The sequence below is a fragment of the Cryphonectria parasitica genome (assembly GCF_011745365.1).
Source record: "Cryphonectria parasitica EP155 unplaced genomic scaffold M406scaffold_4, whole genome shotgun sequence".
Classification (NCBI taxonomy): Eukaryota; Fungi; Ascomycota; class Sordariomycetes; order Diaporthales; family Cryphonectriaceae; genus Cryphonectria; species Cryphonectria parasitica.
This window is the reverse complement of record NW_024468912.1, coordinates 4,148,700-4,168,113: the sequence shown is the minus strand read 5'-3', so window position 1 is coordinate 4,168,113 and position 19,414 is coordinate 4,148,700. Positions and strand designations below refer to the sequence as shown.

At 54.0% G+C, this 19,414-nt stretch overlaps 7 protein-coding genes across 7 annotated transcripts; 5 read left to right on the top strand and 2 right to left on the bottom strand.

Annotated features, from left to right (window-relative positions):
* Window positions 1-26: 26 nt before the first annotated feature.
* M406DRAFT_322339 (uncharacterized protein) lies at window positions 27-1,212 on the bottom strand. The gene has a single exon (XM_040919627.1). The coding sequence runs from the start codon at window positions 1,119-1,121 to the stop codon at window positions 219-221; it is 903 nt and encodes a 300-aa protein (XP_040777305.1). The 5' UTR covers window positions 1,122-1,212; the 3' UTR covers window positions 27-218.
* Window positions 1,213-1,487: 275 nt separating this feature from the next.
* Window positions 1,488-2,311, top strand: M406DRAFT_257827 (uncharacterized protein; the record flags this gene model as incomplete). The annotated part of the gene is made up of 4 exons (XM_040917195.1): window positions 1,488-1,526; window positions 1,720-1,757; window positions 1,831-1,943; window positions 2,052-2,311. 4 exons carry the CDS (start codon window positions 1,488-1,490, stop codon window positions 2,309-2,311), a joined length of 450 nt encoding a protein of 149 aa, XP_040777304.1.
* A 3,336-nt stretch (window positions 2,312-5,647) lies between these two features.
* On the top strand, window positions 5,648-7,351 carry M406DRAFT_346297 (GroES-like protein; the record flags this gene model as incomplete). Its single annotated transcript, XM_040922175.1, has 6 exons — window positions 5,648-5,682; window positions 5,824-5,927; window positions 6,028-6,032; window positions 6,102-6,185; window positions 6,255-6,359; window positions 6,453-7,351. 6 exons carry the CDS (start codon window positions 5,648-5,650, stop codon window positions 7,164-7,166), a joined length of 1,047 nt encoding a protein of 348 aa, XP_040777303.1. The 3' UTR covers window positions 7,167-7,351.
* Window positions 7,352-8,063: 712 nt separating this feature from the next.
* On the top strand, window positions 8,064-8,975 carry M406DRAFT_330169 (uncharacterized protein; the record flags this gene model as incomplete). Its single annotated transcript, XM_040920486.1, has 2 exons — window positions 8,064-8,143; window positions 8,258-8,975. 2 exons carry the CDS (start codon window positions 8,064-8,066, stop codon window positions 8,973-8,975), a joined length of 798 nt encoding a protein of 265 aa, XP_040777302.1.
* Window positions 8,976-11,679: 2,704 nt separating this feature from the next.
* On the top strand, window positions 11,680-14,985 carry M406DRAFT_339586 (HECT-domain-containing protein; the record flags this gene model as incomplete). Its single annotated transcript, XM_040921461.1, has 3 exons — window positions 11,680-11,760; window positions 12,270-13,971; window positions 14,060-14,985. The coding sequence occupies 3 exons, from the start codon at window positions 11,680-11,682 to the stop codon at window positions 14,983-14,985; spliced, it is 2,709 nt and encodes a 902-aa protein (XP_040777301.1).
* Window positions 14,986-15,688: 703 nt separating this feature from the next.
* Window positions 15,689-16,678, bottom strand: M406DRAFT_68691 (uncharacterized protein; the record flags this gene model as incomplete). The annotated part of the gene is made up of 2 exons (XM_040925190.1): window positions 15,689-16,399; window positions 16,640-16,678. The coding sequence occupies 2 exons, from the start codon at window positions 16,676-16,678 to the stop codon at window positions 15,689-15,691; spliced, it is 750 nt and encodes a 249-aa protein (XP_040777300.1).
* Window positions 16,679-17,072: 394 nt separating this feature from the next.
* Window positions 17,073-19,217, top strand: M406DRAFT_236635 (uncharacterized protein; the record flags this gene model as incomplete). The annotated part of the gene is made up of 1 exon (XM_040916040.1): window positions 17,073-19,217. A coding segment is annotated over one exon (2,145 nt), but the record flags the coding sequence as incomplete, so codon positions are not given.
* Between the last annotated feature and the right edge of the window lie 197 nt (window positions 19,218-19,414).

The following is a 19,414-nucleotide window of genomic DNA, read 5'->3' as shown; positions in this document are numbered from 1 at the left end:
ACCAAGAGTGAGATGCAGTGTAATTTCTCTGGTATCATGAAATTGAACTCCTCAATGATCAGCTATAACGAAAAACGCTGCCTTGTTCCTGCTTGCCAATTTCGATATGCTATACCCCAACGCCAAACCAAACGCCATATTTCGAGACCAATACGGCACACCACTGGTCCGTGATAGGCACAGCATTCTCAACGAAACGTACTGCCCACACCTTTGGCTCATTTCTTCTGACCCTCCTCATCCTCTTCCTCGTCAGAGCTCAAGAACTCGTCGTCTTCCTCAAAGCCAAAGAAGGTCCGTGCCTTGGTTGTCGATACAGCAGGCACGTTGCCCTTGCCTTCATCAGACTGAGGTGTTGTGGCCCCGGAGCTCCGTCCTCCGCCATTCTTCTCATCCTCGGCAAAATCCTCATCAATAGCAGCAGCCTCCATCGAAGACGTGGACGAGCCAACGGAACTTCCCATCAAGTTATCCCTCACATTTCCCTCTTTCATCGCGGCGAGGACCGCACTCCGCGTCCTCTCTACCGCCTCCTCCTTATCCTCCACCCACTTGCCATCCATGCGCCCCCGATTCACATTTCGGATTTCCTCCTCTCGGCGATCGGCGGCCTCCACGATGGCCGTCCACCGCTCTCGCCTCTGCTCCTTTTCCTTTTGTTCCATCTCCGGCTTGATGGCGAGATACTCGGCCAGTGCTTTCGCCTCGGTGACAGTGCGCAGTCGCCGCCCGTCCAGATTTCGGCTTGATGCATTCTCGTCGCCACGGTTCTTCTTGCGCTTCGAGGACATGCGACCACCTGCAGCTCGGAGTTGCGAGCCGAAACCACCCTTGCCACCACAAAGAGGATGAGTAAGACGCAGCGAAAGGATGTCCTCGGAGGAGGAGGACGTGAACCTGTTGAGAGCGCATGATGAGCGCTGTGGAAGTTCGACATTAGAATTCGTGGTGAGCACCAGCGAGTGGAAGGTATCTTCGTCGAGTCGTGCTGGTAAGCGGCTGCCCAGTTCATTCCATAGATCTTGAACAGTTGTTGACGATGGTAGGGGCATGCAAAGTGTCTTGGGTAAGCCCAACCCATTGAAGCTCGTGATGAGCACGTTGACGTAGTTTGATTCCATGGCTACAACGTGACTGTAGGTGCTGTCTCGATGGCTGTTGATCGGGCGCGAACCTCGAGAGTTCTGAGGCAAAGTTGGGGCTCTGTATGATTAGGGAGAGGCGCGCGTATGGCTAAGCTGATAACGATAGCGGCTGCAGAAGGCGCATGGGTCACGCCTCTCACGGAAGGCGGATATTCTTAAACCCCTAGCGTAGAAAAAGGCGGGTCCTTAGTCACCCTGCACCGCACATTTGGCGAGGCCCCAGAGCAAGAGCCATCCAGCACAGAAATCCAACGCCGTCGCGGAAAAAAGACTGTCGCCCATCGTCGCTCCGGACTCCACGATCAACCACCCATTCAACCAGCCGGCAAACCGATCGCAACCATGCTTATTCCTAAGGCCGACCGCAAGGCGATCCACGAGGTATGAGAATTATCATCTGCAGACGCCCAATCGAACATTCGAAGAGGTCCTTCCGGAAAGGTCGACGTCCGCGAGATGATCAATCTGCAACTTCACGATGCAAACCCCACTCGGAGGGACCTCGACGAATTGGAGCTGAATACTGCAAGATTCAAAAACGAGCGAATGGCTGATGGTTTTATGTCGATAACAGGCTCTCTTCCGTGAGGGAGTTCTCGTGGCCCAGAAGGAGTAAGCATCATTGGGGGAGAGCAGGTATTGGGCGGGGCATGGGAACCTTTGACTGACTGAATGCTCTGTCCAGCTACAACCTTCCTGAGCACCCCGAGATTCCCGTCAAGAACCTGTATGTCATCAAGGCTATGCAGTCTCTGAACAGCCGTGGCTACGTCAAGACTCAGTTCTCTTGGCAATACTGTGCGTGACAAACCCCAACCTATTGACGGAAGGCCAGAGATGGCACACGAATCGACGACTCCGACGATGATCACCAAACCGAGACTGATGGTGTTTTTTTTATTATAGACTACTACACCCTGACCCCCGAGGGTCTCGACTACCTGCGCGAGTGGCTCCACCTCCCCGCCGAGATCGTTCCTGCCACCCACATCAAGCAGCAGCGCTCTCACGCTCCTCCTCGTGGCATGCTCGGAGAAGAGGAGCGCCGCCGACCTTTTGGTCGTGGCCGTGGCGACCGTGGTGACCGTGAGGGCGGCTACCGCCGCCGCGATGCTGGTGAGGGCAAGGAGGGTGGTGCCCCTGGCGAGTTCAACCCTCAGTTGTAAGCCAGACCCTTTGACGACAAACGGACTAGACGTGGCGATTCTGGACATGTCATACTGACTTATTTGCTAGCCGTGGTGGATTCGGCCGTGGCCGTGGTGCTCCCCCATCTTAAGTCGACTCTGATCTATGGGAAGGGGAAAGGAATCTGCATGGACGCTCTTTGGCCCGGACGTCTACTCCAGACATGGATAGGGTCAACAATGGATCAATCGAGAAACCACACGCCAACTTTGGGATGGGTGAGGCGTGGACGGGTGTTTGCTTTCGGAGTTAGGAGGTTAGATCTCCTCGGAAAAACATAGCATCAAGGGATTCATCTGCCACGCTGGGTTTCGGATGCAATATTGCAGTGATGGACGAATCAAAAAAAATCCTGACGACTTTTCGAAGAAAAAAATACCTCTTGGTTTCCCGTCCGCACTTATACCATTGTGTCTCTCCGTACACACTTGTATCCTGTCCAAAACGTGACGCGATTTAGCTTCCGATAGGCTGGACATGGTTTGTGCTTGGAGCAGATCACCTGAAGGGGCCTTTGATGTCCGATATACCTCGAATAGCCTAATCCCCAGTAGGTTATAATGAGGGATGAATTAATGGGTCCGAAGCAATTCTTCCAGGCAAGCGTCCATGCCACAACTGCTAATGAAGTCCGCCTACCTAGACTTACAGGAGAGAACCACCCTTGATAGAAGGGGTAGCAAGAGATCTGCCGTCAGGCACAGGATCCAGGCAGCTACCAATGGCCACCAAAGGAAGACGCAGAAAGATAGGAGGAGGTTCAAGCGAGCCCCCCTCATAAGATGTCTGCAACACGTCACAATATTGCAAGATGTAGGTCTCTTAACCTACCCAGTACCAAACCAACGGAAGCGCAACACGATTATGCAGATTCCAATGATCAATGCTTCCTCGGGGCAAATCTTTGCTTCCGTACGCCCCACAGACAACCTGCAGATAGCGCGGGCGTATAGAAGACATATGTAACGGTTGAACTGCATACAAACGCAAGACAAAATACACCACTGAAAGGAACAGCTACCAGTGTTTTTACACTGCATACTGCAGTGACCTCCAGTTTTTACATATAAGTGCGTTCTTGACCGTGCTGACCCACGGTGTATCACTATCCTCCGCACTTTGGGCATCTTTATCTCAGCTGTTCTCCAACCTCTGAAGTTTTGCTCCCTTCCCATAGTCCTTCGCTCAGTCACTCTTGTACACACGAAACATTGAGCCTTTCCTCTTGCTGACGGCTTTCTCAATTAGTCCTTGATTACTATGATGCACTCCACTCTTCTTCCTTTCACCTTTTTGTAATGGTAGTGAACTCACAGGATGGCTGTCTACTTAGCAACCCTGGGCCGCTCTGCTGCTCACATTTGGTACGATCTCCCGTTCTAGAGGTTGTCTGAGTTTTCGAAAATCACAATGCAGCCCGCAAGATCTGTCAGTTATCCGACGGCCCTTCGCCTTGGGGCTCAGCAACAACAGCTTCACTAGACATAACTACTGCAGGAATGGGTTGCTAGCAGGTCTCGGGTAAATATTACACTAACAGATTGAGTCTTAGACTTCTTGCTACAACACCACCACCGCTCAGACTTATACATTTGCCATATACTTTTCTGGCCGCTAAACCAGCTGTCCGGGGTTGGATTGGCAAGGAGATTTACAACGTCTCGGGCCAGCACATGTCGAAAGAGTCATCCTAATCGGACCCTCAACCGCTGCCTAGCCGTCATGTACGAGACGATGTGCCTATACACGCCTGTGCTCACGTCCAAGTTCGTAGGTGAGAAGGCGGCCCAGCCTCTGACGGAGCGGAACCAGGGCGCTCTTCCTCCCGGCGAGGACGATGATCGTCCCTGTGAATGCCGACCTCAATTACTGATGCGACGGCACGCTGGAGCGTCGATCATCGCAGTTCAGCGTATCCTCTAACCTAGCCAGGCTAGATAAGAAGAAGTCCTACAGCACACGTGGGGCGAAAGTTCTTGGTTAAAAATGTGTCCGTCTCACGACAACGTTCTTACGGATAATCGGGTAAATCAGGTGACGACACAGCAGGGAAACTCGAGGGGGAGGCGTACAAGAGAATCACGCGTCACATCGAGACGGTCTCGCCCGTCCTCCTGGCACGTATGCTGCACTCTGAGCGCTCGCCACTGTACCGGAGGCGGCGGTCCTACCTGGCAGGCGGCCTGTCACACCTAGTGATTGAGTAATATATGAACCTGTTGTATTTGTGGGACCTGGGCCTACAGGTGCATGCGCATGTGTGTTATAAAATTATTATCAAGATGCCTGGATTTATCGCATTGATCGAGGCTCGAGGGTCAATCAGTGAAACAGCAGGGCCAGTTCATCTATCGTTTATGGCCAAAATCTGATCCAGACTTGCACCCTCAGACTATTGCGCATTATAATTCATGTTATGCTTTCGGAGACTGAAGCCTTGCTTCTCAAAAGTGGTGGAGTTTTCTCAGCAGGGGGGTTGAACAGCACGTTGCTGTGAAGACCTGGACGATTTCTTACTTCAGTACCCATCGCCATTGGAAGGAATCTCATCCCTAATTCAGTGGCTGGTTGATCACAGCTACAGCGTCCAAAAGATTCATTCGTGGCTCAAGTCCAGACCGCCACATTGTAAGGTCAACAATACGAAGCAACCTCTTTCCAAGAACAGGTGACAGTTGCAGGATAGCTGCATAACGTCCAGGGAAGGGGTCTCGAAGACAGAAGAAGTCAATGCAGACCCACCACGCTACCATAGCTCCCGCAGGCCGAACAGAAGCTGTTGAGGGTGGGGTCACAGTCCTCCTGGTGGCCTGTGGAACGGGCATGCTGAGGTGGGGTACATAGCCTGCAGCATGACGGAGACATGCCCCGCCATTTCTCCCGCGACAGCCCACACCCCAACCGATGCTCAACCGATCCCTGGTGATCGATCAGCTTTTCCAAAACGACTGACATTTGCATACGTCGTACATGGTGAAAGCTGCATCGAATACTGCACCCTACATAGTACATAATACTGGCGGCTAGTGGGCCGTTGGGATGAAAAATCGGAGCTCCAGAGGGGGCTGCCCCAAGGAAAGAGGGGAGGAACTACATGGAATCAAAGAACAGCATCGTTTTGGAATATGCAGCCAAATAAATATAGTTGTGTCTCCTGCTCCTGCTGACATGTTTCTGCTCGACTTCCCCTCCTTTTTTCTTCTCACTCTATCACCAGCAGATCCATCATCCACTGTTCTCTCTACCAAACTTTCCCTACCACACCTGAGCTCGTCCTATTGTATAGCACTAAACATCTATCCTTCCAAGTCAAAATGGCGAACCTCCCCAAGACCATGAAGGCGCTGCAGTGAGTGAATGCCACGCCATGTCCAGCTCCAAGGGGCTCATCATCTCATCTACTTCTCGGGGCTTGTCACGGCGAGGAATTAGCCTTGACTTTAAGAAACTCGATCCCGAATATCGGCTAACACCAATATTCGCCCGCCAGATACTCAGAGCCTACAAAGTTCTCCATCATCCAGACTCCTCTTCCTGAGCTCAGAGACGATGACATCCTCGTCAAGGTGAAGGCGTGTGGTGTGTGCGGAACTGGTAAGAATCTGCCCTTCCGGGTTTTGATGAGAAGGAACACCAGACTACCTTGTTCTTGTCCAAGTCCATGTGCTGACCTCTTCCTCTTCGCCGTTCCTAGATTTGGTATGCTGCTCTCGAGTATCGGGACTGTTCCCTCCAGAGATCAAAGGCTGACTGAAGCGCAAATTTCAGCACATCCACGAGGGAGAGTTCATTGCCAAGTTCCCCTTGATCCCCGGCCACGAGACTGTGGGCGTGATCGCCGCCAAAGGCAAGGTTCGTGCACGTCGAGGAAATAAATAGGAGCTTCTGAAGACTATCACATTTCTAAACGAGAACATACAGAATGTCAAGGACTTCGAGATCGGTGACCGTGTGGCAGCTGACAACTCAGAGTTGTGCGGTCACTGCTTCTACTGCCGTCGTGGCGAATCACTGCTGTGCGAGAACGTAAGACGAACTTTTCCATCCCTCCTAGAGAGAGAACAGCCTGATGCTACAGACGCAAGCAGCTAACCCCATCCCTCTTGCATGAATCAATAGTGGAGCGGCCACGGTACCACCCTGCCTGGTGGCTTCGCCGAGTACTGCGCATACCCGCAGCACCAGATCTTCAAGATCAACAACCTGAGCGACGTCGATGCCACGCTGATCGAGCCCGCTTCCTGCGCCTGTCACGGCCTGGACAAGATCCGCCCCCGCCTGGGTTCCTCGGTGCTCATGTTCGGAGCCGGCCCCACTGGTCTGATGCTCGCGCAGCTGCTGCGCCAGAACGGAGGCTGCAGCGTCACCATCGCTGCGCCCGGCGGCCTGAAGATGGAGCTCGCCAAGAGCCTCGACGCGGCCGATCACTACGTCGAGCTGTCCCGCTCCGACCCCAAGCCCCAGTTCGACCAGATCAAGGCCGAGAACAAGTACGGATTCGACGTGGTCATCGAGGCCACCGGCTCCGTCAAGCTTCTCGAGGACGCCATTCACTATGTCCGCCGCGGCGGCACCCTCGTCGTCTACGGTGTGTATGCCCACGCTGACCGTGTCTCGTGGCCGCCCGCCAAGATCTTTGGCGACGAGATCCGCATCATCGGCTCCTTCTCCGAGACCTTCATGTTCCCTGCGACCGTCGCCTACCTCGACAGCGGCAAGATCAAGACCAAGGGCATCGTCAACAAGACATTCAAGCTAGAGCAGTTCCAGGAAGCCCTGGACTCCATCAAGAACAAGAGTGCCATCAAAGCTGCTATTGTCTTTGATGATTAAAAAAAAGGAGACCTACATAGTATGCGAATCGGGGCTTTGTTGGCCCGCTTTGGACATGACTGCTGACGACGACTTACGGTTTGATATGAGAGAGGATTTCGGTTTAGGAAAAGTTGATTGGTGTTTAAGCGAGAAAAGAATAAAATCAGCAAGCAGTCCCACCTGCTACCACCATCTTGGGACCCAAACAGATGCCTTCATTCTCCTCACATGATATGATGAGTAGTGTATGTGAGAAGTGATCGTTTCCTTTGGCACCACCAGATTGCTTGTCACCACGCCGTAAGATGCATTTCAAGTCGCATCGACTGCTTCTTGGAGTAAGGTCGGCGCATGAATGTTTCCGGCCCCCCACGCTTGTAGGAGACTGTTTGGGGAAGGGGAAAGGGTAGGTCTCACCTTGGACTGAATGTTCAGTCCATGCTGCTGCCTGAGGTGGCCTCCACAGCAATAGTTAGTGCTGCTTCTTGCTTTTGCCGAGGCTCACGGGCACGATTATGCCAATCTATCCCCAAGCACATGTCTCCCGCCAGCTTGGGGTTACTTAGACTGCTTGGAGAAGGGGAACATACTATAGTATAGTACCACGGCTACCGGCCAATCATGCATGTGGCTCTCACAAAACCTTAAGTAAGCTATGCATAAATGTGTGTGTTAAAGGAAGGGGGGCGGTTGCAACTTCTCTTGAATGTAATGGACAACTATAAGTGCACGGTCGTCCCCTCCTTCTTCCTGGTCTGCAGGTAACGATTTTGGTTTGTTTGGATTCATATTCATTTACTTGACGCATAATCCTGCCACGTCCCCCTCTGATAATTTAGCATCATATTGTCTTGGTGTTTGAATTCGAAGCCGTGTTGTGTTGGATCATTCACGACTCATCTCATTACTGCCAAGATGGATACGATAGTGTCAATGGTCGTGAACCGGTCCACCGTGACTGTTGAGCATATCAACATCAAAAAGGCCACTCCCGAGTAAGTCTTATCGTTACTCTCAAACACACAAATCACATTCAAACCTCCTACATATGTACTACGACAATATATACTGATTCTCTCCACTACCTTCAAATCTCCCCCCGCAAAAAGCTCCCTTACCATGTCCCTAGTGAACCGCGTAACTGGCACTGGCCCCACTTCTGCCACCATGTCTCCCATGGTTGTCGACCTCGTCTTCGGCGGCGTCGCCTGGGGCAAGCTGCAGCTGCCCGAGGTGGTCACCTCGCCTAGCGGCACGGATATCGTCTGCGCTGAGCAGGAGGTGGCCATCACGGACCAAAAGGCGTTCCGCGCTTTCGTGAAAGCGCTAACATGGGACGAGGAGCTGCGCCTGACGCTGGACAACGGAGACTGCCGCATCACGACCAAGATCATGGGATTTCAGGTCAACAGCAACATTGTGTACAGCAAGGAATTGTTGATTAAGGGCATGGGCGGGCCGAAGGTTAGCTTGGTTAGGACAGGGGGCGGGCAGAATACGGTGCGCGTGGAGAACCCGAGCCCGCTAGAGATCGACCACGGGGTGTCCATGTTTGAGGTCGTCGTGGTGGATGGGAATGGGAATGGGAATGGGAATGGGAAAGGGGATGGGGTCGTGGCAGCGCGGCTCCGGGGCGGGCTAATTATTGTGCGCGGAGCGTGTGAGTGCACGATGGACATTACGTTCACGGGCGTCAAGGTCGCACCGGGAACGAAGGCCAGGCTGATTGGGCGGGGCACGGAGGCGCAGAGCTGGATGAATGATACGTTGCAGTACATTGACTCCGAGCTCGAGGTGACGGAGCAGTTTGCTGCGCTAACGGGTTGAGAGTAGATGTGGAGGAACAGCCCTGGAGGTGAGTGTTTAGAAGAAATAAAGCATATCTTGAAAATGAGGACTATTGCTCATGATTGATGAATTGCAAGACCTCTTTTGAAACCTTGGCCCCAGTTTCGTAACGGTTGATGGGTGACTGAGTGCATCATTGCTAGGCGAGCGGCGCAGAGATTGTTGAGATTCCCCAAGACCCCGTTACCCAGACATGGTCTGTCCTCTCTGAGGCGCTGCTCTGTGAGCAGGATTCAAGATCGTCGGCATGGATTACGAAGGGCTTTGTGGGGTTTAAGCGAGTGGCTCTGAACACTGACACCCAGAGGCAGCCGACATGGTGAAAATGCCTCGGAGGATGGAACAAGAAGAAATTTGGGGAGATGGAAATGAAAATGAAGAAATTAGAACAAGGTAAACAAGAGGGGATAGGGGGGAGGGGCAATATGATGCTTCAAATTGAAATTGATTTGAGATTTTGCAATGTCGTGACCCAATCCGGAACCAGAATCGCAATCTGGGCCTGAAAATGGTAGATTTCCATCAAATTGGACACCAAACTTAAATTCGAAGAAACGCTGTTCAAATGCTCGTGATGAACAAATTTGACTCTTGTTTTCTCTTCAATCGTAAGTATAAGACTTTTCTCTATACGGTTTTGGACCAACTAAGTAAGTGGGCGATGAGTAAGGCGCCCCCCTTCATGCTTGGACAGATGAGCGGCCGCAAGCAGCCTCAGCTTACTACGCTGCTGGAGGGGGTGCTCAGCCCTGACAAGGCCGGGCTACTACTACTACTACAGCCTTGCTCTTCTCAGCCCTACACAAATAACACGCGATCATACTTAGCAGCCACGCCAGGTGCTAGCTGGTACCCTTTCTATGCTGTAGTAACGAAAATCAGCGACAGTCGTTGTCGTGTGCGTCCTTGCACTACGGTCTCAAGATAATGGACAGATAATGGCCATGATAGGTATACCATAGTATCAAATTGGTTTCAAGGTTATTTACATAGTGATTACCTGCTCGTCATACATCCCCATGGTAGCGTGTGTTGTGGTGTGGCACTTGTATCTCTGTACCCACACCCTGGAGTTTTTGGCTCATTTCCCTGGCCATCTGCATCTCCAGCGGGTCAAACTGAAAGCGTATTAGTGAGTATGGGGAGGACCAGGGGCCATGCTGCACGGGACCGGCAGTGACAAGGACTGTAGGGCCAGATTGGTTGCGACCCTTAATAAGGGCCTGCAGCCAGCCAGGGACGGATGGGTTCATCATTTTCAAATGGTAAATGGGCCATTTTCGTTTCGACATCTGTCTAGGCCCTTTGTCACCGACTCAACTCACCTTCTGTCGAGCTAGCATCACTTGCTCAGCTTTTGTGGCACGCGACTCCGTTCTTTATTCTCGGACCGATCTTCTCTCGATCCTTGAGACTCTACAGTCTGCGTGAGAAGAGAGTATCCAGCAGCAGCAGCCGCAGTCCTCCCTTCCACATGCGGTGCATGTCTTGGCCTCAGAGCAGACATCGGTCCTAAACTGATGAGTCGATGATCATCTGTCTTCCCTTGCGTCAACTATAGACGTGTTTTCTCCCCCCTTTCTTATAGCTAGTGAGAAGGAGAGGATAGAAAGAGGGTTGACCTACTCCGACAAGCTGCACAAGCAACGAACGACCTGCCCGCCCGCCCCCCTTCTTTTCTTCTGGAAAACAACATCAACACCATATTGATGTGCGACCTTGGCTCCCCGCCAGCCTCGTAGGCCTTGGACCCGCCACCCAGCGTCCTCCTCTGGTTGACGTGCCGGCCTGTTCTTGTCTCACGCCCCGTGGACAAGGGGTCTGGGCTTTGGGCATCAGCAACAAGCTGTTTGACGGGTCCTCACCTGCGTCATCGCTGTCTCCTCCCTGAGGGTCCACCCACCAAGTCACCGGAAGCAGCTACCCACTCGCGTACCCATTCATCTATCCATCTATCATTTGGACAAGCCCTTCCGGAGTACCTAATAGTCTCTCCTACCTCAACACACTTTCAAGAGCCTGGCAGAATCCCACATTGCACACAAGCTACAACCTAGGCGGACCCCAATGGTGCCCCAGCCAGTCGCACCGAGGCAGCTACCACCATGATAGCGGGCTGTACACCATGACTCTCTCACGATCTCTCCCTCCCGATTCAACGGCGATGGCTGCCCCTTGGCCCACCCGTCCTGAAGCCATCCCTCGTCCACCACAGCGCGATCCTCCGTTACCGCCACCATCACGTCCCTCGCTCGACGCTTCGACGGCTACCACTGATCTGAGGAAAATACCACGAAGAAAACCTGTCCCTGCTCCACCAAGCGTCCCTCCCCCCTCCGTCCCTCCGGCCCCTCCGGCGCGGGCACACACCTCAAACTTCGCGGGTGATTCTCGACGACCGTCTGATCTGATCCCGACCGTCTCGAATCTCCAGCATCCGGGCCCTCCGTCTAGGGCACCGAGCCACGGCCGGTCCATGAGCCACCCGTTTCCCTCCCCGTTCGCCCCCAGGAAGAAGACACCCCCCAAGAACGCCGCACAGGATGACTTTGACTCCGACTCGGATTCCGACGCAGAAATGTTAGGGTTGGGTCCAGGTTCCAAGTCCAAGGCGCCAGGACCGCCTCCAGGACCGTCTATTGCAAAGCCTTTGGGGGATAAGGATTTTGCATCGGGTACTTGCATGACGTGCGGTGCGTTGTCGAGGTGGCCCAAGGGAATCAAAGTCTTCAAGTGCACCCTCTGTGTGGCCATCAACGATCTCGTCGACCTGAAGAGCGCCAGGGATCCGCAGAACCACTCCCCGGCGGGAAGAAACGCGGCGCCGTCCATGGATGTCGGCCGTGCCAGTTCCAAAGGTGAGTCTACCCACGTTGATTGTGTAGAATAGGGGAGGGAAAGAGAGAGAGAGAGAGAGAGAGAGAGAGAGAGGCAGGGAGGAATTTTTGTCTGAACAAAAGAAATGAATAAACAGGTCCTATTTCGCTCGAGATCACGAAACGCCTCATCCGAGACTCCCTGAGGGGCTACCTGAGTTCGCAGTTGGGCATTAGGCGACCATCAATCGATGCCAGGGAAAGGGGATCTTTCGAGCAGTCAAGACCTGGTCAGGGCAGTTGGCGCGCAGGGGCTGGGGTGATAAGCAGCTCTCAGAACGGGGGAGATCCCGCTGTTGTGACACCCACCATCGAGGTTTCGGACTCGGAAGCGATGGGAGCTCAGTACGGGACTGACTGTCTGGATTTTCCACGCTCTGCCCCCAACCCTTCACAGAGGTCGCAGTCCTCGTCATATCCTGAAACCCGACCGACTGTAAGACTGGTGAATCCATCGCCGACAGAACAGGAGCACTCATGTGTGGATCCTGAGGGGAAGAGGCTCTTCAGGCCGCTGGAGGACTACATTATCAACTGCTTTGCGCCGCCTCTACACTGTGTAAACACATCATTTATGCAGAGGGTACCAAGGGCCCCAAGCCGGCGAGCCCCCCAGACGTCTAAACGCCGCCCCTCGGCAGCTCGCCGTGATTCCTCTCCCCAAGACCCTGCGATTCCTGAGCTGGACGCCAAACTTCTCTTGCTGGGTGACTTTGCCGAGAACGGACTATGGTGGACAGGCCGTAAGGAGGAGGCCATTCCGGTCCGAACGCCTTCACACCGCGATGAAGAACATTCTATTGTCTCGAGCAGGAGCCCCAACATTGACTGGGCGGACGTGGACGCGTGGTATTATGCAGTGATAAATGCAGGAGAAAGCTGGACACAGATATACGAGGACCTCACCGCGACGGCTTCGTACGTCCCATCGGCGGCCGTCGACCTGTCGCGCTTGGAGGGGGAAATCCTCCAGGCCCAGGAGCATCTTCGAAAAACGCTGCTCAAGGTCACCGAAAGCCTCCTCAAACGGCCTGGGCGGCCGATCAGGACCCCTGAGGATCTCCGATTTATCCTCATCATTTCTGCCAATCCTCTCCTGCACTCGTCCTTTGAGACTTTCGCTGGCCGCTTCATGCAGCCGCAAAACGGCCATGCCTCTGGATCTCTGCGCGGCTACGGGCCAGTCTCTGGACAGCATTCACCCATCATCAAACGCATTCTTGGCCTCCTGTCTAATACACCGCCGGAATGCCACAGTCACCTAGTGTCGTGGTTCTCCAGACTTCCCGAGTCTCGCTTCGTCCAACTCAAGGATTTCGCCGGCGGCTTTCTGGCGTACAGATTGATCCGTCAGAACGAAAAGAAGTATGAGACGAAGGTAGATGTCACCGCAGGACTTATCCCGCAGCTGGCCGCTGGGCGAACACCTGCATCCTTGCACGCTGCATTGGGCCAGTCTTCACGATCCAGGAATAAGAAGCCTGCCAGGGACCCGCCCAAGAAGATTGTGTATCATGACGACTGGCAGACCAAGGCCGCCGCTCGCGTCCTGGGTCTTCTTTTTGCAGCAAATAATAGTAATCACCGGCGGCCCGGTGCCACGATGCTGTCGTCGCAGGACGAGGTCTTGAATAGCAGCGTCAAAGACCAGGTGCAGGCTCGGGGCCAGATAGTACCGACCAGCGACTTCTACGCCACACTCCTCGACGACTCGGATCTCGTGGCTGACTTTGAAGCCTGGGAACAAAAGAAGGGCAAGTTCTCGTTTTGCCAGTTTCCTTTTTTGCTCAGCATATGGGCCAAGATACAAATCCTGGAACATGATGCTAAACGTCAGATGCACATCAAGGCGAGAGACGCCTTCTTTGACAGCATCCTGAGTCGGAGGACCATCGAACAATATCTGACCCTAAGCGTGAGGCGCGACTGCTTGGTTGAAGACAGCCTCAAGAGTGTCAGCGAGGTCATCGGAGCAGGTGGGGAAGATATCAAGAAGGGACTGCGGATTGACTTCCAAGGCGAAGAGGGCGTAGATGCTGGCGGGTTAAAGAAGGAGTGGTTTCTACTGCTTGTCCGGGAGGTCTTCAACCCCGACCATGGTAAGTTGAGCAGCTCACTCCATCTTCTTGCATTCTTGGCCTGCCCCACCAGGTCACCAATCAGCTCGTGACTAACCCTAAAAACCAGGCATGTTCGTCTACGACGAGGATTCGCAGTATTGCTACTTCAACCCCAACACCTTCGAGACGTCTGATCAATATTTTCTTGTGGGCGTGGTTTTTGGCTTGGCGATCTACAACTCCATCATTCTCGATGTCGCCTTTCCCCCGTTCGCATTCCGCAAGCTCCTCACGGCTGCGCCGCCTACCACGTCGGGCCTCTTGACGCAGCCAAGGCCGATTATGTCGTACACCCTGGATGATCTCGCAGAATACCGGCCGCGCCTCGCCAAAGGCCTCCGGCAGCTTCTCGACTTTGATGGTGATGTGGAGTCAACCCTTTGTCTCGATTTTGTTATTGAAGTCGAGAAGTATGGCTACATCGAGCGGTTCCCGCTCTGCCCCGGTGGAGAACATAGAGCCGTCACCAACGCCAATCGTCGCGAGTTTGTTGATTTGTACGTGAAGTACCTTCTCGACACGGCCGTCACGCGACAATTTGAGCCATTCAAGCGTGGCTTTTTTACTGTCTGCGGCGGCAACGCGCTGTCTTTATTCCGCCCGGAAGAAATTGAGCTGCTGGTACGAGGGTCTGATGAGCCTCTCGACATCACGGCCCTGAGGGTGTCGGCTGAGTATGAGAACTGGGGCAAGGCACCAAACCCAGACCAAACCGAGCCGACTCTTCGGTGGTTCTGGGACTCGTTTCAGAAGGCGAGTGCACGGGATCAGAGACGGCTTCTGGCGTTCATCACTGGTAGTGATCGTATCCCAGCCATGGGCGCCGCATCGCTGACCATAAGGATCTCATGCCTGGGCGATGATATTGGGCGGTATCCCACAGCTCGGACGTGTTTCAACTCGCTGCAGCTGTGGCGATATCAATCACCGCAAAGGCTCGAGAGGTTGCTCTGGGGCGCTGTTCACGAGAGCGAGGGTTTTGGGCTGAAGTAAGGCGGCTAGTAAGTGTAATGGATTGATTGATACTGTTGTTGTTGTTTGGCTTTTGTGGTCACGGCATATTTGGATTGCACGGCGTTTGGGTGTCGGAACACACTCGCATACCACACAACTGGCCGGGGCTAGGGGGTTTTGCATGGCATCTGTTTGTTGACCACAAGAAGGGGATTATTATCATTATTATTGTTCTTTGGATGTTGGAAATTGTCCTCTCAAGAATAGCTCGAGGCTTCACTGCCAATATGCCAGGTAGACACACATAGACAAACGTGCTGAAAAGGAGAGACCCAAAACAAAACACACAAGGCGTCAGAATGAAATATACTTTTTTCTTCTTCTCTCTTTCTTCTCTCGATGACGGGGCTGATCGATCGCTGCCGTGGCTGGAACTTTGTGTCGTGCCCCGGTAGTATGAATAGTAGTAAGCTCACCAACTATCCTGTTCATTTCTAGATTTCAAAATCATCTCACGAGATCGAAGTGAGGGTGCAGCAGCATAGATGCTTGTTCATAAACATGTTTGTTGAAATTTTGATCGCCGCCGCCGCCGCTCTCATATGTTTTAGGCCAGATGCAGACTTTGTTCCGCATGGCAAGACATAATAATAATAGCTTTTGCAACCTCTCATGCCGCCCCCCCCCCCCTCCCCCCTAGCATGTTTTGTGTGTGAGTCAACCCCCCGCCTCGCCTCTTCGTCTAGTCGCCCTTGAGTGCATTCGCCTCCTGCCTCGCCCTCTCCAGCATCTTCTTCTCCGCCTTGATCTTGTCCCGGAACGCCTTCTGCACTGCCCTGTCCGCCTCGGCCTGCTTCTCCAACTCCTCCAGCCTCGTCATCTCGGCCCGGTCCTCCTCGCTCGGCTCCAGCTCCCGCGCGCCCGTCTTCGCGACGAACTGCCGCAGTATATCGTCGGACGAGACGAATTTCATGTTGATGGTGACGACCGTCTCGCCGTCGCTGGGGGGTGGGGCGCGGCTCAGGCCTTGTGTGCTGCTGGCTATGTTGAGCCAGGGGTCGGCTACGGCTACTGGTTTTCCGGGGGCTGCTGTTGTCGCCTCGCTGGTGGCGGCGTCAGGTGCTGCTTCTGCTGCTTCGGGGGAGGGTGGTGAGGGAGTAGTGGTGGTGGTGGGAGTGGTAGTGGTGGCGGCGGCGGAAGAAGAGGAGGAGGAGGAGGAGGAGGTTGTCGTCTTCATGTAGATGGAGAGGGTAGCGGCGGCGGTCTGGTCCTTGGTCCGGTTCACGATCATGGGGACCGCCGGGTTGTGGTATTTTAAGCGGGGGAGGTTCTTCTGCCAGAACTTGCGGGGGCCGTAGTGACCGCCGTCCCATTTGTGGGCGAATTCGAGGTGGATCTTGGTCACGGTGGGCGGGAGGATGGCGGCGCCGGGGCCGTTGCGGACGTACATCAACTGTGTAGTATGTTAGATTAGAGAAGCTCTTGAGTTCGTCCTTTCATCTTTCATCTTTCTTTCTTTTAAGACGGACTGCATGCTTTGATGCTGGTATGTCTGTTGTAGATCCCACCAGTAGCTAAAGGGAGGAAAGGAAGGGGGAAGGAAAAGAAGCAAAAGGGAAAGCATACCCTCTGTGAGACGAAATGGTCAGCAAGTGTTTTATATTTTCCAAGGAAGAGTGAAAGTGCAACTTACGGATTTCAGGTCGTTCATCCGCCGCCCTATTGCGGACATCTTGGCTGGTGTATGTGAGCGCGAGGCTCAATTGATATGCAAGAGATTCGCAATAAAGGACTCTCGCCAAGGTTTGCCTCACCCTCGGTGTGGTGGTGGTGGTGGTGGTCCTTTGAAGGCGCAAATAGAGGTCGTTGTCGTCGCTGAGGGTTGTCAGGGTGAAATTTCGAGGTCGCTGCCGCGGGTAGGCGCGTTGGCGGCAAGGAATTGCCATTGATCCCTGTCGACCGTCCTTCGCGGCCGGCAGTGGTTAGAAAAAGTGAAGGTGCGTGCTCCAGAAAACGTTCCCAAATAACCCTTCTTCGTTTCCTTGAACGACATTAATTCTTTTTCTCCTCTGGTGAAAAAATTACAATGGCACGCGATGAGGGCCACAGCAAGACAGATTACATGCTCGCGACTGCTGCGGAGTGCTCTCAACATCGAATATAGTACCAGTAACAGCAGCGTTGCTGCATCGCATCTCCCGCTGTACCTGTGCCCGGCCGCTGCACGAGCTTTCTCGACCCTCTCGCGAGGCGGTCCCAAAAGAGCTGCAGCTCCTTCGAGCGCTCCGAGATGTCGACTCCCGCTACTCCCACTAAGCCAGAGCCGCAAGTCTCACGCAGAGGCCGTGGGACGTTGGAATGAGGAAGACGTATCCTCCTCCTCTTCCGCCGAGCCGGTTCCTGTTCGAAAACTCCCCGTCCAATGTCATGGCTGCGGCGCGTTGTCGCAGACGGCGGTCCCGGACCAGCCTGGGTACTATGATCTGAACCGCAAGGCAGTCAAGGTGTTTCTTGGGCTGCTGAAGGAGGAACGTCGTGGTAGGCCGGAAGATGAGATTGTTCAGGCTACTTTGCGGAGCCTGAGCAGGGACAAGCTGCAAGAGATTGGCGTGAATCCCGACCTTTTCAGGCCAAGGAAGATCAAGGAGGAGATGGAGATGGAGCAAGAGACGTTAGATGCTGCTTCTACCGAGCCTCAGGCTCCTCTCTGCGATCGCTGTCACAACCTCGTCTACAATAACATAGGCGAGCCGATTTACCACCCCACGATGGAGGCAATCCGCGACACCATCGAGGAGTCGCCCTACAAATATAATCATGTCTACCATGTACTAGACGCGGCCGACTTCCCCATGTCGCTCCTCCCCAAGGTGCACCAGCTCCTCGACCTCATGCCCTTACGCAGCAAGAACAGGCGGCAGAGGGGGGGCAAGTTCTACAGGGGAAAGAGGACGGAGATGAGCTTCATCATTACGAGGTCGGACCTGCTGGCGCCCAAGAAGGAGGCCGTAGACAGGATGATGCCGTATCTCATCGAGACCCTGCGAGAGGCGCTCCCCAGGGACTCGAGACACGTGAGACTGGGAAATGTAAGGTGCGTGAGCGCGAAGCGGAGCTGGTGGACCAAGGAGCTCAAGGAGGACATCTGGAAGCGTGGCGGTGCAGGCTGGATGGTCGGAAAGGTCAATGTTGGCAAGAGCCAGCTATTCCATGCCGTCTTCCCGAAGGGGCGCATGGGCTGGGAAGAGTCAAAGCATGACATCTCGGTGGCTCTCCAGGCGCGGGACCAGTCACCTCCGGAACACGAGGAGGAGAATGAGCTCAATCCCGTCCTGTCGGATATTCACAGCCTCGAGGAAGACTCTCTCCTCCCGCCGCCGCAGCCAGAGACGAACTATCCCCAGATGCCGGTCGTGTCTGACTTGCCAGGAACCACTGCATCACCTATCCGGGTGCCGTTTGGTGGAGGAAAGGGCGAGCTGATTGATCTGCCTGGCCTCGAGCGCAGTAGCCTCGAGACATTCGTCCGAGAGGAGCACAGGCCGTCGTTAATCATGAAGGCCCGCATGACACCTGAGCAACAAGTTCTCAAACCTGGGCAGTCACTGCTGCTGGGTGGGTTCATCAGAATCACCCCACGGACGCCGGACCTGATCTTTCTTGCCTACGCCTTCACCCCGATCGAGCCGCACCTTACGGCGACGGAGAAGGCCATCGAAATCCAAAACCAAGAGAGACAGGTCAAGGTGGCCAACATTGGCGTGCCGGGGATAAAGGAGAAGACCCGACATGCCGGGTCGTTTGAGATCAGGTACGACGTCACAAAGAAGCGAACAGGACCCATCACGAACAAGCACGCGGCCGGCATCAAGGTCGACCTCCTCCCGTACCGTGTTCTCTCGCTCGATCTCCTCATCGAGGGCTGCGGTTGGGTGGAGATCACGGTGCAGGTCAGGACAAAGGACCTGTTTAAGCCAAAGCCGGCTGGGACGCACAGCATCAGTATGGATGGTGGGGAGCAGATCCTCCAAAATCTAGACTTGTCCGATCCAGAGGCGGAGGACAAAATCGGAAAGGGTTATGGCCATGAACTTGATGAGCCAAACTGGCCGGTTGTGGATGTCTACTCCCCAGAGGGCCGGTTTATCGGCTCCAGACCTCCCATGAATGCGTGGATATACAACAAGGTTCGGAAGACGCCTCAGACGAGCAAGAAGCGGCCCAGGAAGAGCATGACAGGTGCCAAGAAGAGGGAGAAGGAGGCAAGACGGCGCAAGGCGTAGATGTGGACGAGATTATTTTAAAATGACCTCGCATGCAGGGAAAACAAAATGTAATTCTCGAGGCTGTAATACGAGACATCTCTTAGGCCAATTCATCTGTACTAGCCGCCTCTATTTACTATGCGAAGCGAGTCATTGAATACTTTCTGCAGCACTTGTCATGCTTGTTGATTGACCTGTTCGTC

Bases quoted from the DNA above. Each gene is read 5' to 3' on its own strand.
- M406DRAFT_322339 (XM_040919627.1), bottom strand. From the start codon at position 1,121: ATGGAATCAAACTACGTCAACGTGCTCATCACGAGCTTCAATGGGTTG.